This window comes from Rhinoraja longicauda, chromosome 25 (assembly GCF_053455715.1).
Source record: "Rhinoraja longicauda isolate Sanriku21f chromosome 25, sRhiLon1.1, whole genome shotgun sequence".
Lineage (NCBI taxonomy): Eukaryota > Metazoa > Chordata > Chondrichthyes > Rajiformes > Arhynchobatidae > Rhinoraja > Rhinoraja longicauda.
Genome location: NC_135977.1, coordinates 34122122 through 34138569, shown reverse-complemented (window position 1 = coordinate 34138569; position 16448 = coordinate 34122122). Strand labels below are relative to the sequence as shown.

General features: G+C 45.1%; 1 protein-coding gene across 1 annotated transcript in view; it reads left to right on the top strand.

Annotated features, from left to right (window-relative positions):
- Positions 1-16448, top strand: part of kremen1 (kringle containing transmembrane protein 1) — a 204352-nt gene that overhangs the window by 104986 nt on the left and 82918 nt on the right. Inside the window, exon 3 of the mRNA XM_078421279.1 lies at positions 11202-11293. Within this exon, the coding sequence (XP_078277405.1) occupies positions 11202-11293 (92 nt within the window). The remainder of the gene's footprint in view (positions 1-11201; positions 11294-16448) is intronic.

Below are 16448 nucleotides of genomic sequence, written 5' to 3'. Positions count from 1 at the left end.
TATTTGGAATGTAGAAGGAAATCAGAACACCCGGAGCAAACGCACACATCACAGGGAGAACATGCAAACTCCATACAGAGAGTACCGTCATCAGGATCGAACCCGGGTCTCTAGTGCTGTAGGGCAGCAACTCTACAACTGTGCCACCCTAATGTGGCAAGTTGCCCCTAATGTGTAAGGAGTGGATGAGAAAATGGGATAACATAGTATGGATGTTTGATGATCGGCACGGACTTGGTGGGCCAAAGGGCCATTTCCATGTTGTATCTCTAAACTCTAAATACAGCACAGGAACAGGCCCACATTGTTTATGTGGAACATAAAGCCACATGAAACTAATCCCTTATGCAGCATCCTTATCCCTCCATTCCTTGCATTTTCAGGAGGCTAAATGCTTCTTGAATGCCCCCGTCACATCTACTTTTATCACCTCCCTTTGTGGCATGTTCCAGGTATCCAACACTTTGTGTGTAAAAAAACACTAGTCCGGCATATTTTCTTTGAATTTCTCCCCTCTCATAACTGGGTCTCATCTATGTTAGTTACTGGGTAACTTCAGCACACCATACCCACATGTCCAATAAGTAGTTGTGCACCATTACTAAGTTGTTGTTGTTACCGTCAATTTTCTATCCACACAACTACAGATCTTTTTAATTGCATGGGCTTCAGCCTTGATGAAAAGCTGTTATGTCGTACTTTATCTTTTGTAATTGCATATTCATCTACAGACTGTCTATTATTTCATTAGGAAATTTTTCATTAGTTGGACAATGATTTGCCTTTAACAAAGTCAATGTTTAATTTCCCCAGCCAATCCACATTTTTCCAAACGGCTTCTACCTCTTGGCATAATTAATCATTTCTCAAAGTGCTAACAACTGCTAACACATCCATACAATATCTTTGGTTTCCTTGCCACCAATCTTTCCTCGTGCTCTCTTTTCCTGCTGCATGTTTTGCTTCTATTCTGAGCTTTCTCTAATGGGCCCGGTTCTCACTTCTATTATCAACCTGAAACCAATCGCATGCCCATTTCATTCTGCTTTCTTTTACTCTCTCTCTCTCTTTGGTCATTTGGGAATCTCTGTGTTTAATCGGAAAACTGGTATTTTGGACAATAGAGTGGCATGGCTGATGGGGCTTCTATCTCACAGCTCCAATGAAACGGGTTTAATCCACATGTATGACGATAGATTCTTGATACAGTGATTGAACTAACCCTTCTCACACTGGCACCTATATTTTAATTATCTCTTGCCTGCTGTCTCTGATCCTACTCATACCTATTCTCATTACATTGAGATTGGCTCTGTACAATTGACTATTTCTACCATCGAATGGCCATTTTTTTCTCACCTAACGATTCTCAAGCCGGGACACAGTAATCACTCTGAGTCTGAAGTAGGGTTTTGACGCAAAACGTCTGTCACCCATTCCTTCTCTCCAGACATGCTGCCTGTCCTGAGTTACTCCAGCTGAGTTACTCCAGCATCTTGTGTCAATCACTCTTTTGGGTGTCAGTTCTATGTTATCCCACTTTCTCCTTCACTCCCTACACAATAGGCACAATTTTACAGAGGCCAATAAGCATACTAGTCTGCATGTCTTTGGGATGTAGCAGGAAATTGGAGCACCCAGAGGAAACGCAAGCAGTCATAACAACACTGGAGATCAGGATTGAACCTAGATCTCTAGCACTGTGAGGCAGTGGCTCTACCAGCTGCATCTCCGTGTTGCCCTGTGTGAGGACATTATTGTGTTGCCCTGTGTGAGGACAGCTCTGCAATATTAATTGTGCCAGAAGAAACTGCAGATGCTGGTTTAAACCGAAGATAGACACAAAAAGCTGGAGTAACTCAGCGGGACAGGCAGCATCTCTGGAGAGAAGGAATGGGTGACGTTTCGGGTCGAGACCCTTCTTCAGAAGGTCTGGTCTGAAGAAGGGTCTCGACCCAAAATGGGATACACACTCAGTAATACAAAGTTTTGAATCCCTAATGGGTTTAGAGTGGGATTTTCCAGGATAATTTCTGCCCTAATGAAGCTAAACTATTGTCTGAAGCAGGGTCTCTCGACCCATAGAAACATAGAGAATAGGTGCAGGAGGAGGCCATTCGGCCCTTCGAGCCAGCACTGCCATTCATTGTGATCATGAATGTGGGCTGGCAATTACTTAAAGACCTATAAGTAATCATCAGGAATTGGGGCAAGTTACTGTGGATAAAATGTATTTTTGCATATATGTTTGCCTGATCGCTGATGAGATCGTTCGATGACATAGTGTCGTGTGCAGTTGTCACTGCTACAGAGAGTAACAGTGAAAGGTTCAAACAGTCCTCATTCTTACTTACAGTAAAAGAAGGAACAAACACTGCAACCCATTGGACATCACTGCTGCTTGGCCCACATCTCTGCATTTTGATCACTGGCATAACTGATGGTGATTTCTGCATCTGTGGGTTATGTTCCTTACTCAGTGTAAGACGCTGCTGTCACTGGTCTTTGTATCCCATACCTTCCAAACACATGCCACAGAAGGCTGAGGAGGCCAAGGATATTTTTAAAGCAGAGATAGATAGATTCATGATTAGCACGGGTGTCAGGGGTTACGGGGAGAAGGCAGGAGAATGGGGTTGAGAGGGAGAGGTAGATAAGCCATGATTGAATGGCGGAGTGGACTTGATGGGCCGAATGGCCTATTTCTGCTCCTAGAACCTATGAACAAGGGCCACCTTTGGCATGTCCATTGCCCAACAGCTTACCCAAACACTTTGAAAAGCAGCACTTTGAAATGTTCCTCCATTTTCTCTCAGTTCTATGGCAGCCTTTTCTGACGCTGTGCGGTAGACTCTTGGGTCTGACTCGCTTCCCAGCAGCCACCAGGCTAAGAGATGGTAAGCATTGCAGGCATCTACTGTTGGGAAGCATAGAGATAAAGTACTTGCCCGTGATTGAGCCTGAAAACCACCTTAATTATCTTTTTAACCAAACGCTTTGCAATTTTCCAGGGTTTTCCAGGGTTTATGTGTCAGTCACCCAGCTGGGCATGAGCACCACACAGAGCCTCCGTTAGATCACCATGGAAGGGTGAATGTACCCATCACAAATACTAACCCACCAGTGAATCTATTGCAGACCTACCGATTCCCAGAGTTATCTGTTCCATGCTTCCTCCCATCCTGCCCCTTTGTAAAGATGCTCTTCCCTCGTCTCCACCACATCTGCCCCCTAGAAGAGGCTTCCATTCTAGGACATCCAACATGTCCTCTCTCTTTAGTAAGCGTGGTTTGCCCCCGGCTGTCACAGATGAATCTCTCACCTGCATCCCCTCTGGGTCCCATAGTTCTGCTCTCACACCCCCTCCCTCCCCAGATGGAGCAAGGATAGAATTCCCCTGGTCCTCCACATCCAACACATAATCCTCTGACATTTCCGTCACTTCCAACTCGATCCCACCACCAGTTGCATCTTCCCATCTCTGTCCCTTTTCCACCTTCTGCAGAGACCACTCTGTCCGTAACTTCATCCCTTTCCACCCAAACCACCCCCTCCCCAGGTACTTTCCCATGCAATGGCAGGATTTGCAACACCTGTCCCTACACTTCCTCCCTCACCTCCATCTGTGGACCTCAGCAATCTTTCCAGGTGAGACCGAGGTTCACATGCACCTCCTCTAACCTCATCTGCTGCATCCGGTGTTCTCAATGTGGCCTGCTGTACATCAGCGAGACCAAGCATAGACTTGGCGAACATTTCACTGAACATTTGAGCTTATTAGGCCAAGGCCTGCTAGATCTCCTGGTTGATAACCATTTTAACTTCCCTTCCCACACTGAACTTTCTGTCCTGGGCCTTCGTCATTGACAAAATGAGGCCACACGCAAACTGGAGTCAGGGGAGAGAGGTGATTTGCCGGCTTTGATTTGTTCTTTTTCATATCTTTCATTCATTTGGTCTTTGTACCTTTTCATATCTCTTGTTACCCACTCCCATGACTCTGAGTCTGAAGAAGGATCTCGATCTGAAACGTCACCCATTCCGTCTCTCCAGAGATGCTGCCTGACCCGCTGAGTTACCCCAGCGTTTTGTGTCTATCTGTGTCTCTATGACACTATAATTAAAGTCGCGGATCTGATGTTTGGCAGACTTAAATGTTCATGTTTTATCAATCTGGTATATGTCACTTTTCTCCCTGTTCTTTGTCTCTGATATCGCTTGTTAGAAGGAAGTTTCTAATTTCATTTTTGTTAATCTCTTTTGTGCAACCTTATCAAAGGCTTTTTGGAAATGTATTTATCTTCTGGAAACTCATACCTGCCCCTTATCCATCCTGCTGATGACTTCCACATAAAACGTCAACTAAATTCGTCAGGCACAACATCTCCTTTACAAAACAGCTCAGATGTGTCCAAGTCCCAACACACAATAGTAGGCTTCTTCACGTCTGATGTCAGACTGACAGATCAACCCGCGGCACCTGTGCAACCTTATCCCTCAGAGTCTCTACTCAGGAAAGGAGAAGCACTGAAAGAAAAATAAAACAGCCATGAACTACAGACTACCTTGTAAACTGAATGATTTCCTGCCTCTGTATGGACCCAATAAAGAAAATGATAGGTATAAAATATTAATGATCATTTCTCTGTGCCGAGCAAAAGAAGACTGCTCTGTTTTTCACCACAGGAATTGTTCACATTGCTGGTGTCTCATTACGTTTCTCAATGTTGCCCCCATTTTAATGCAACCATTCATCGCGTGATGTGTTGCACTTAATTCTGATCCAGACTTAACTCGTTGTCACAGCTGGAGGTGGAGATTGTGATTGGAAAAGCATCCTACAGCATTTTATTGTCGACAATTGTGTCTTTAAATATGTAGAGATTGACGATTATGCTGAAAAGCTTAATAGCAAGCCTGCTGTTGGAACTGGTGGGGAGTGGGTTGCCCGATCATACATGCACTGCAAATGTTACATCTGGGGGCAGGGAGGAACATATTGCCCACTCCTTTGTGCATGAAACAACTAGAACAAAACAGTTCCAGGATTCTGCAGTCAGTGAGGTAGTCTCTTCATCGATGGGAATGTGGAATCATCCTTCATTTGGATCAGATCCATCTCTAACAAAGGAAGTTGTAGAAAATGGAGTGGGTGTGGACATTGAAAAGACATGCATGCCGTTTCTGAAGTTTCTGCCCTGTTTTTGTGACAGTGCTCCCACAAGTACCTGCATCTGATCGTGTCTCAGCAAATGTCCCAATGTGGGGCTAGTACTGCTGTCAATTACATTTCTTCATCACTTTGTCCATCGATCAAATCTCTGGAGGGAAACTTTAACCTACTAAGTGGGCAAAAAAATTCTCAAATCTACAATACGATAGAACTTTATTTAACCCAGGAGGGAAATCTCAAATCTCAACTCATCTTCCTTCTGACAAGGTGCCACTAGAATGTTTTCTCCAGCTCCCGGTGATAAAAGGACGCCTCTATCATGAGATCATAAGATCATAAGGGATAGGAGAAGAATTAGGCCATTCGGCCCATGTAGTCCATTCCGTCATTCAATCATGGCTGATCTATCTCTCCCTTCTAATCCAATTCTCCTGCCTTCTCCCCATAACTTCTGGGGAAGCTATGGGAAAGTGCCCAGCCCAACCTGTAAATGACCCTCAACCACAACCATGTTGCACTACCATACTGCCAACGTTCTTCTCTTAAGTCAGGGCCACTATGATCACTGAATCACTCCTAACATGAATAAAAACTATTGCCACCATCAACTGCTCTGACCACAATTACACTTTAACCCTATTAGTCATTCTGTGTGTCCAACACACCAACCTTCCTCCACCATCATCACCACCCTTTCAACATGAGTTCTTCTTTACAAGGGCTGCCATCTCTATTAGCATATTCTACCAGGCAACTGGTAGGCAATTTTGTCAATCAGCCTGTCTTCTGAAAGGAAAGACACAAAATGCTGGAGTAACTCAATGGGTCAGGCAGCATCTCTGGAGAACATTGACTTTCGGGTCAGGATCTTTCTTTAGACAGATTGTGGTGAGCCGATGGGTTTGGGGGGGTGAGGGAAGAAATCTGGAAAAGAGGAAAAACGTTTCCACACAAAGGGTGGTGGGTGTATGAAACAAGCTGCCAGAGGAGGTAGTTGAGGCAGGGTCTATCCCAACATTTAAGAAACCGTTGGACAGGTATATGGATAGGGCAGGTTTGGAGGGATATGGACCAAATGCAGGCAAACAATTTGGCCGGTGTGGGCAAGTTGGGACAAAGGGCCTGTTTCCACACTATATCACTCTATGGCTTTATGGCTATGAGCACTGCTCTGGAAGAGATATGGTTAAAGCAGATTACCATTGGCCAGTGCCATTTCTCCCTACTCTGTGATAAATTGATTTTTTGTGAAATATATGCAAGCTGTCTCTTGCCAATGTTAATATTAATTAAAACTTGAAGTATATTTTATTTGAAGGGACATTAGACAGCCATTTAATCCAATTATCGCAAAAGACATTTTGGACTTTGCAGGAGTTGCCAGTGTTAATTGGAGCGTACTTCCTGCTGTCATCAGTCCTGATATCTCGGCCACTGTTCCACTGTTCTCTCTGCCGCATTTTCTTAAGTCTGATTGTAACATTTTTATGATATACTAGACCAAGTGGACCCATTGGGCCCAAACCTCTCCTGCATTGGTGCAGCACCCTGTCCACCCCCCTTCCCCTCTCTCCTCAACCCTCCCCTCTCCCTTCTCCCCACTTCCCCCTTCCCACCCTCCTCCCCTCCCACTCCCCTCCTTTTAAACTTAAAAATGTGAATAACTTTAAAAATATAACACCGATTTCAATAAAACTACTTGCATTATCACTAAAGTGACAATGGTGAGTAAGGTGGGCCTAAAATTGTCGCGCTATCGTTTTGGCTGAAGTTCAGTCACAAACAAGATAACAAACAAGAGTTTTAGTATATAGATATGGTTTGTTTTTAAACTCTTTTTATGATTTGTCCTTTCTTTGCTTCCTTTTACCTTTCAGATATTTTCTGACTTTCTTATTTCTTTAAATTGAAAGCATTTGATGTTGCACCGATAAAAACATCAAAAGCCAATTAACCTACAAACCTGTACGTCTTTGGAGTGTGGGAGGAAACCAAAGATCCTGGTGAAAACCCCCACAGGTCACGGGGAGAACGTACAAACTCCGTACAGACAGCACCCGTAGTCAGGATCGAACCCGGATCTCTGGCGCTGCAAGGGCTGTAAGGCAGCAACTCTACCGCTGCGTCACCGGGCCTTGCTTAATGACTGAATATTTATGTGTTGGCTGAGCGACCATTTACTTAAAGAGGTCCACTGCAAATGTAGTTTTCAGAAAGTAATCTCATAGGCATTTGATGTGCCAATTTATCTACACTATTTGAGCGTGCTTTGAGCTTATCTTGTTTTTGCACTGGGCTTACATTGGCAGGCAATATTCTTAGGCTGTGATGCAGAAGACGTTTCATAGCTTCACAGTGCTAGCTAGCCCCTTTGTCAGTGAAGTCTCCAGACTTGCTGCTGATTTTCTCTCCTTGGCGTAACCTTCCAGCTGCAGTAACTTTCCCAAAAGCTGCTCTCACACAATCCTTTATTTTCCCTCTTCCACTAGCAATTTATTTTCCTTCATCATGGCTACAAAATTTTTAAAGAGTTTTTTGTTCCTTCCTGGTGCAAGATGTAATATCTATTAAACAGATACAATGTTAAGAATTATATTCTTATAGCGTCCTTAACAATATTAGGATGTTTAAAACAATTTACACTGAAGTAAATGCTTTATGAAGCCCATAGAAGCCAAACAACCTTGAAATGCCAACAGAAATTAGGGATTCGCAGCAGATCGAGGATCATCTGTGGGGAGAGAAATCTAGTTAATAATTCAGGTCTGAGTTTAGAGTTCAGCATGGAAACAAGCCCTTTAGCATACTGAAGAAGGAAATCAGAAGGGCAAAAAGGGGGCCAGAGATAGCTCTAGCAGATAATATTAAGGGAAATCTAAAGAGATTTTATGTACATTTAGGGAAAGAGGGTGATTAGGGAGAGAATAGGGTATTTCTCCTCTGTGTCTACTGTGGAGAAAGATGTGAAGATTGAGGAATTTGGGCCAGTTAACAGAAGTGTCTTGAGGACAGCCAGAATAAGTCAAGGAGGTGCTGAACGCCTTAAGGCGTTTGAAGGGGAAATCTCCTGGGCCAGATCAGATATATTCATGGACACTGTGGGAAACTTGAGAAGAAATTGCAGGCGGCCTGGCTGAGATATATAAATCATCATTAGATATGGATGAGGTACTGGAAGGCAGGAGGGTCCCTAATGTTGCAACTCTATTGAAGGTATTTATTCACAAAATGCTGGAGTAACTCAGCAGGTCAGGCAGCATCTCAGGAGAGAAGGAATGGGCGATGTTTCGGGTCGAGGCCCTTCTTCAGACTAAAGAAACTCTATTGAAGAAGGGCTGCAAGGAAAAGTCCGGGAACTGTAGACCAGCAAGAGTAATGTCTGTGGTAGGAAGATTACTGGAGAGTAATCTCGACTTACGATGCGGTTACGTTCCGATAATACTCAAAGACTTGGCCTCCACAGCTGTCTTATCAAAGGCCTTCTTTCACCCCCAGTTGCTATTGCTATCCCTGATAATCAATCCTGTCCACAACAATCTATCCTACCCTCTCACCACATGCCCTCCAACTAACAATATCTCACCCAATTATCAATCGTAGCCCTCGCTCGGGCATTCATTCTGACCTTTCCAACTTGCCAGTTGACCCTTGCCCCAACCTCCTGCCTTTTGATTAATTGCAGTGCTCCTCTGATTCCTGAGCCACCTCCTCACAGCCCAAACCACTCAGGCCTCTTCCCACTCTGGACCCAGAGTGATGGGGTGGCACAGTGGTGCAGCAGGTAGAGTTGCTGCCTCACAGCGCCAGAGACCAGGTTCCATCCTGACTACGGGTGCTGTCTGTGTGGAGTTTGTACGTTCGCCATGTGACCACATGGGTTTTTTCCAGGTACTCCGGTTTCCTCCCACATTCCAAAGACATGCAGGTTTGTAGGTTAATTGGGTTTGTAAATATCCTCTAGTGTGTAGGATGCAAAACTGGGTTAACATAGAACTAGTGCTCGATGGTCAGCCTGGCCTCGGTGGGCCAAAGGACGTGTTTTCACATTTTATCTGTAAACTAAACTTACCATCCTGGAATCTCTTGAATGTTTCTGTGCATCTGTGCTGGCAGAACCTGTGGGGGAATGGCCTTGATTTGCAAAGTGTGTCAGCTTGGACATTCCAGGATTGGGATTCAGATGCAGTCATGTTTGTACGTTCTCCCTGTGACCTGCGTGGGTTTTCTCCAAGATCTTCGGTTTCCTCCCACACTCCAAAGACATATAGGTTTGTAAGTTAATTGGCTTGGGTTTGTATACTTGGTCTAAGTGTAAATTGCCCCTACTGTGTGTCGGCTTGTGTTAATGTGCGGGGATTGCTGGTCAGTGTAGACTCGGTGGGCAGAAGGGCCTTTTTGCCACGTTGTATCTTAAAAAAAGACAAACATGTATAACACTGAGCTTGTGCATCAGCTGCCATCAATGGAAACTTGATTAACTTTAACTTAGGTTGATTTCAATAGTGCCAAAACTAGAACTTTGATGTGTTGTCAGGAGAAGATCACATCCAGTGAAGTGGAGCTGGCAATTATTGTCATGTTCATGGCCAATGTCAGCAACATTTCATTCATCACATCGTGGGTCTGCTGCAAGGTGGCTGCCGGTTTTAGTGGCACGCCATTTGAAGATAAGGAATTAAACAGTGGGAAGGAATGGCGAGGGGAGAGCAGTGTGGACACACGGGATTAGAACTACCACCTTTTGGAGAGGACAAGCAATGGATCGGTTGAAATGTGCAGCCTGTTGCTATTCTGTGTGCTCGGCGAAAGGGCCTATGTATCTTCAGTACTTTTTCCCACTTTCCGATTCCATTGTTAAATATTATTAAAAACATACAGAAAATCACAATCAGTAAAATGGGAATGATCACAACCATATGTCCTGGGGGAAAGTTGCAGTTGCAAAAGTCACTGCCATCATGAAAAAACATTTGAATAAACAGGTTTAATGTTGTCAACAAAAGGTGGAAACTTGTCAAAGAGATTAGACACAAAATGCTGAAATCAGGGGTCAGGCAGCATCTCTGGAGAGAAGGAATGGGGGACGTTTCGGGTCGAGACCCTTCTTCAGACGGAAAGTCACAGGAAAGGGAAACGAGAGATATAGACAGTGATGTGGAAAGATATAGAACAAATGAATGAAAGATGTGCAAAAAAGTAACAATGATCAAGGAAACAGGGCCAGCTGTTTGCTAGGTGAGAACATTTGTGTGTTTATTGAGACTAAATGTGTGAAGATTAAAATAGTTGTTATTTTTGCTTGTGCCTTGGGGAGAGTGATGATAGCAGTCTCAATGGGGGGATGCATCTTGCTGAGTTAACTCTGGGCTGTGTATGGCAGTGGCAGAGGTGTATCGAAGAATATTGAAGAATGGGTCGCCTGGGCTTATATTCACTGGAATGTAGAAGGATCAGAGGGAATCTTATAGAAACATATACAATTATTAAGGGATTGGACAGGATAAATGCAGGAAAAAATGTTCCCCATGTTGGGGGGTTCCAGAACCAGGGGTCACAGATTAAGAATAAGAGGTAGGCCATTTAGGACTGAGATGAGGAAAAACTTTTTCAGCCAGAGAGTTGTGAATCTGTGGAATTCTCTGCCACAGAAGGCAGTGGAGGCCAATTCACTGGATGTATTCAAGAGAGAGTTAAGTAGAGCTCTTAGGGCTAACGGAATCAAGGGATATGGGGAGAAAGCAGGAACAGGGTACTGATTCTGGATGGTCAGCCATGATCATATTGAATGGCAGTGCTGGCTCGAAGGGCCGAGTGGCCTACTCCTGCACCTATTTTCTATGTTTCTATGTCTCCATTGCATGGGGATCAGGCAAACATTCTCCACGCTGGTACTTCCCAGTATCTTGTTAAAGGAAATTGCTCAACAAAAGGGTAGTCCACCAAACTGTTTGATGTAAAGTGGTCACAGATTTGATAACTGTATGTGAAAGTCAAGGCCTGATTGATGATGAGTTTTCTCCCTCTCTAGGAACCCAGACAATGACGTGAGGCCCTGGTGCTACATTGCTGAGCATGAAGATGGCGTGTACTGGAAATACTGCGACATATCGACATGTCACAGTGAGTAGCAGACGTGTTTGTGAGCGGGCATCGGGACATGTGCCGACTTGATGTGTGTGAACACATACCAGTCATTCTGTCACCCATTAGGGGAGCCCCATCCACTGGATAGCCACACAGATGTGTTATTGTGCTGCCAGGGGTGGTATTGGAGGCAGATACAATACCGGCATTTATTGGGCGATTGGAGTAGAGTCTAAATGGCATTTCTTTCACATGGAAGCACTTTTATTTGGTGGGATTCTTGATGTGACCCAACATTGAATATTGCCATAGGATTTAATATTACTTTGATATACCTATACTTAGTCATACAATCATAGAGCGATACAGCGTGGAAACAGGCCCTTCAGCCCATCTTGCCCACACCAACTTGTCCCAGCTACACAGTTGCGCCTGCCCACGTTTGGCCCATATCCTTCCAAACCTGTCCTATCCATGTACCTGTCTAACTGTTTCTTAAATGTTGGGATAGTCCCAGCCTCAACTACCTCCTCTGGCAGTTTGGTCCATACACCCACCACCCTTTGTGTGAAAAAGTTACCCCTCAGATTCCTATTAAATCTTTTCCCCTTCACCTTAAACCTATGTCCCCTGGTCCACGATTCCCCTACTCTGGGTAAGAGACTGTGCATCTACCTGATCTATTCCTCTCATGAGGAATATTAAGATAGGTACATGGATAAGTGGGGGATGGAGGGATGTGGATCATATGCAGAGGATATTAGTAATTTGGCATCATATCATATCATATCATATCATATATATATACAGCCGGAAACAGGCCTTTTCGGCCCTCCAAGTCCGTGCCGCCCAGCGATCCCCGCACATTAACACTATCCTACACCCACTAGGGACAATTTTTACATTTACCCAGCCAATTAACCTACATACCTGTACGTCTTTGGAGTGTGGGAGGAAACCGAAGATCTCGGAGAAAACCCACGCAGGTCACGGGGAGAACGTACAAACTCCTTACAGTGCAGCACCCATAGTCAGGATCGAACCTGAGTCTCCGGCGCTGCATTCGCTGTAAAGCAGCAACTCTACCGCTGCGCCACCGTGCCGCCATCTTCAGTGTGGACATTGTAAGCCAAAGGGCCTGTTCTTTGTTGGACGGTTTAATACTCCATGTACTGCCTTATCTCTTACTCGTCTTACTGTGAGATTAACTTCCCTGTGGCCTGAAATAACAGCTCTGACTGAACTACACCATTTATTTTCATGTACACATGGGGTTTGGCAGATGCTGGTAACTCTGACATTTATTGCCCATGAGAAGTACTTTTTAATGGCCTGGAGAAGGTGGTGTGAGCTTCCTTCCTGAACACTTGCAGTCCATGTGGGGAGGGTGCAGCTGCAGGGCAGATGTTCAGAGTTCCAGGATTTTGGATCAACGACCAGTGTAGGAATGAAGATATATTCCCAAACCAGGATGGTGTGTGTTATTCTGCATCTACCACCATGCAGAGTTTCCCCCAGTTTGGTGGATTCCCAGTGTGGGCCTGGTGACCACTGAAAAGAGGGGCAGGGAGTGGGGGCGAGACAAACTGGGCCCAACACAGATTCCTCCTCTTGTTCAGCAATGATGCAGCATAGTTCAGAAATTAAACATTGCCAGAACTCCTAAACCACAGAATTAGAAATAAAAGTGTTTTGGGTTTTGTTTTCTGACACTGGAGTGGGAATTAATCTGCAGGACCATCCTGTGAAATAGTGAATGATTTTGTGAAAATGCTCTTCCTTTCATGTTATTACTTAGACCTTGCTTTTAATGCAGCTTTTAAAAGAGTTTGGTTCCTTTAGAAGTAAAGACGAAGGAACAAGTCTCCATGGATGAGACTGCAGGACCATCCTGCTGTGTTTGTGTGTTGTGTACCGGGACATGATTCACACTAGCTAGTTTGTAGACGATCACTACATGTACATGGAGTTATAATCCATGGCCCCACAAGGCGGGAGCATCCCTTAGGACCCTTGTGGCACAAAGTGGTGTGCCCTGCTGCCTAACACAGCAAAACTCAGCCGGTATTTTAGCTGTTGAATCATTTCCACAATGGTATATAATTGTGGGACAAAGAGTGCCGTGAACTAGCCAGTAATGCTGAGTGCACATTGTGAAGTTTAGTACTCATCATTCATCCCGAACACTCACAGTTAAACATGTATCCACAAGCATTAAGACATCTTTTCATGGTTTTTCAGAGCTGTCATTAGTAAGAATACATTTCTTGGAGCAAGACTGCGATGGGTGAGCAATGCTCCCAAATTAATTCCTGGTGAATTAATTTTAAACCACTTTGATCAGAATCACTGTTGGTGCTTTTATTAGTTTAGTCTAGTTTAGTTTAGGAAGGAACTGCAGATGCTGGTTTAAACCGAAAATAGACACAAAATGCTGGAGTAACTCAGCGGGACAGGCAGCATCTTTGCGAGGAAACCCACGCTGTCACAGGGGGAGAATGCAAACTGCACACAGACAGCACTGAAGGTCAGGATAGAACCCGTGTCCCTGGCATAGTGAGGCAGCAGCTCTTCCCATCCTAGTGAAGGCGACAAATAGACAAATTGAATTGTTTTAAAGTTTAGGCACGTCTTGAAGTGTTAGACGGCTCCTGGCAGGCCGTGGCAGCTGACACCTCCCAGCAGGCCGCGGAGAAGCTAGGGCCGGAGCCTCGCGGGTTGGAGCCCTGCGGCCAACGGCCGTTGGGTTGATGGAGACCGCGGCTGGGGCCTGGGACGGCGCCGCTGAGGCGTCCGGAAAGGATCCGGCAGCGTTAACCGTGCCGCCGATGACCGGAACATGCCCCGGTTGGACCGACTCATCAACGGCCATCAGCAGGATCACTCTCAAAGTATCGAGAAGATACCCAGCTTATTCATTCTAACAGAAATGAATAACAAAAAGATGTCGGAAGAAATATGGAGGAGCAAGTGCTTATAAGGCAGAAGGTTGCAGGGAGTGCTTGCAGGGCATGTCAGCTCTTCTGTCAGCCCCACCTTGCAAACATTGTATCTAACTAAAATTTAAGGTTCCCCATTTTGCCAAGATTTTCTTGACTCCTTCCAAGCACAGTGGAATATCTGGGCAGAGAGAGGATCCTGCAGCAAGGGCGAGCGTGATCAGTATTTGAACCTGCACTTGGACTTGCCGATATATAAGAGTCCACACCTGGAACAGCAGATGCAGTGGATGAGGCTGGAGGAGGTGCAAGTGAACCTCTGCCTCACCTGAAAGGACTGTCAGGGTTCCCGGACAGAGTCGAGGGAGGATATATAGGGACAGGTGCTGCATCTCCTGCGGTGGCAGGGGAAGGTGCCTGGGGTGGGGATGGTTTGAGTGGGAAGGAACGATTTAGCCTGGGATTTCCGCAGGGAACGGTCTCGGCGGAAATCGGAAAGGGGTGGAGATGGAAAGATGTGGCTTGAGTCTACACAGATACCTCCTTGGCAGCCTCCTGTCACCGTCATTTGCAGGAGGAAGTGTTTCCTGAGCAGCCTGTACATGTTTCTCTGTCCCCACAGACTGAGGGAACTTTGTGCAACCCCTGACCAATCATTGTCACATGCACATGTACTTTGCAGCCCTGATCAGCAGCTGGAGTGACACGTTAAAGAACGACTTCCTGAGGCCAGAGCTGTGTGCAAAGTTGCTACATCCAGGACAAATGTGATCTGTATTTCACCATTCCTGAAACAGCTTGGTGTTTATGAGGGAGCCCACAGCTCACTGATGAAGTTCAGCATTTTCTTTTATGCATTTGGAAACTGTATTAAGGAGTGTTCAGAAACATTTTAGTGTTTGAAAGTCCCCATCAATGAACTCCTGCTAAACCTGTACGTTTTTGGAGTGTGGGATGAAACCAAAGATCTTGGAGAAAACCAACTTGGTGAAAGGGAGAACGTACAAACTCCGTACAGACAGCACTCGAGGGTGGGATCGAACCCGGGTCTCAGGCGCTGTAAGGCAGCAACTCTATCGCTGCGTCACTGTGCTGCCCTCGATATACCCATGTTATTCCAAATGCCAGTGAATACTCAAGCCATGGTGAGTATTTCACTGCTTGTTGGGGGCATTCACATAATGTAGAATCACACCTAGCACACTGAGGTGTGCATTAAGAAGCCAAGAAACTACAGATGTTGGAATCTTGGTAAAAACACAAAGTGCTGGAAGGAATTGTGGAGGGAATAGAGAAGGGTCCCAACACAAAACATCATCCTCCACAGATACTGACCCACTGAATTATGTAGACACCTGGTGAAGAATCCCTTTCAGTGACAAAGTTGGATTTCCCATTTTAATTTCAAAAGCAAACTTTACTCATAAAAATATATATCTAAGAAATACAAAAACAATAAATGTCTTTCTTTTCAATACAGTGTATTTGGTCTGAACATTCATTGTAATATTTGTTGGTAGTGTTTCTGTGTAAAGGGCACCAATACCACTCATGTATGACCTCCTGGCATGACACAAATTCAAGTGTTTGAGATGTTTTTCTACAGGGTTTAGCTCCTGAATCTCTAGAAGACAGGACCTTGGGCTGCAGTCCTTCCCACATGGCCTTTGCCTTGGCTGTACCAGTGGCAACGTTCACTTTGTACTGAAGACCAACAAGTTTCCAGCAATGTGTCCTTTCAGTGAGTTGATGATCTTCCAGTAGCACTCGATCATCGGCATCCCTGGGAACAGCCCCTAGGACTGAGAACATAGAACATAGAAAAGTGCAGAACAGCAACGAGCCCTTCACCCCCAATCTCTGCACCAACTAGGGTGCCATCTATGGCACATGGTCTGCATTCCTCTCTTCTCTGATCACAGACCTCCAGTCACAAGAACGCACCTCTATGACTACCTTCTGAGTTCTAACACCAAGCAACCATGGATTCACAGAAACATAGAAAATGAGCTCAGGTGGACGCCATTTGGCCCTTCAAGCCAACACCGCCACTCATTGTGATAATGGCTGATCATCCATAATCAGTAACCTGTGCCTGTCTTCTCCCCATATCCTTTAATTTCGCTAGCCCCTAGAGCTCTATCTAACTCTTTTTAAAATTCATCCAGTGAATTGGCCTCCACTGCCTTCTGTGGCAGAGAATTCCACAAATTCGCAACTCTCTGGGTGAAAAAGTTTTTTCTCACCTCAGT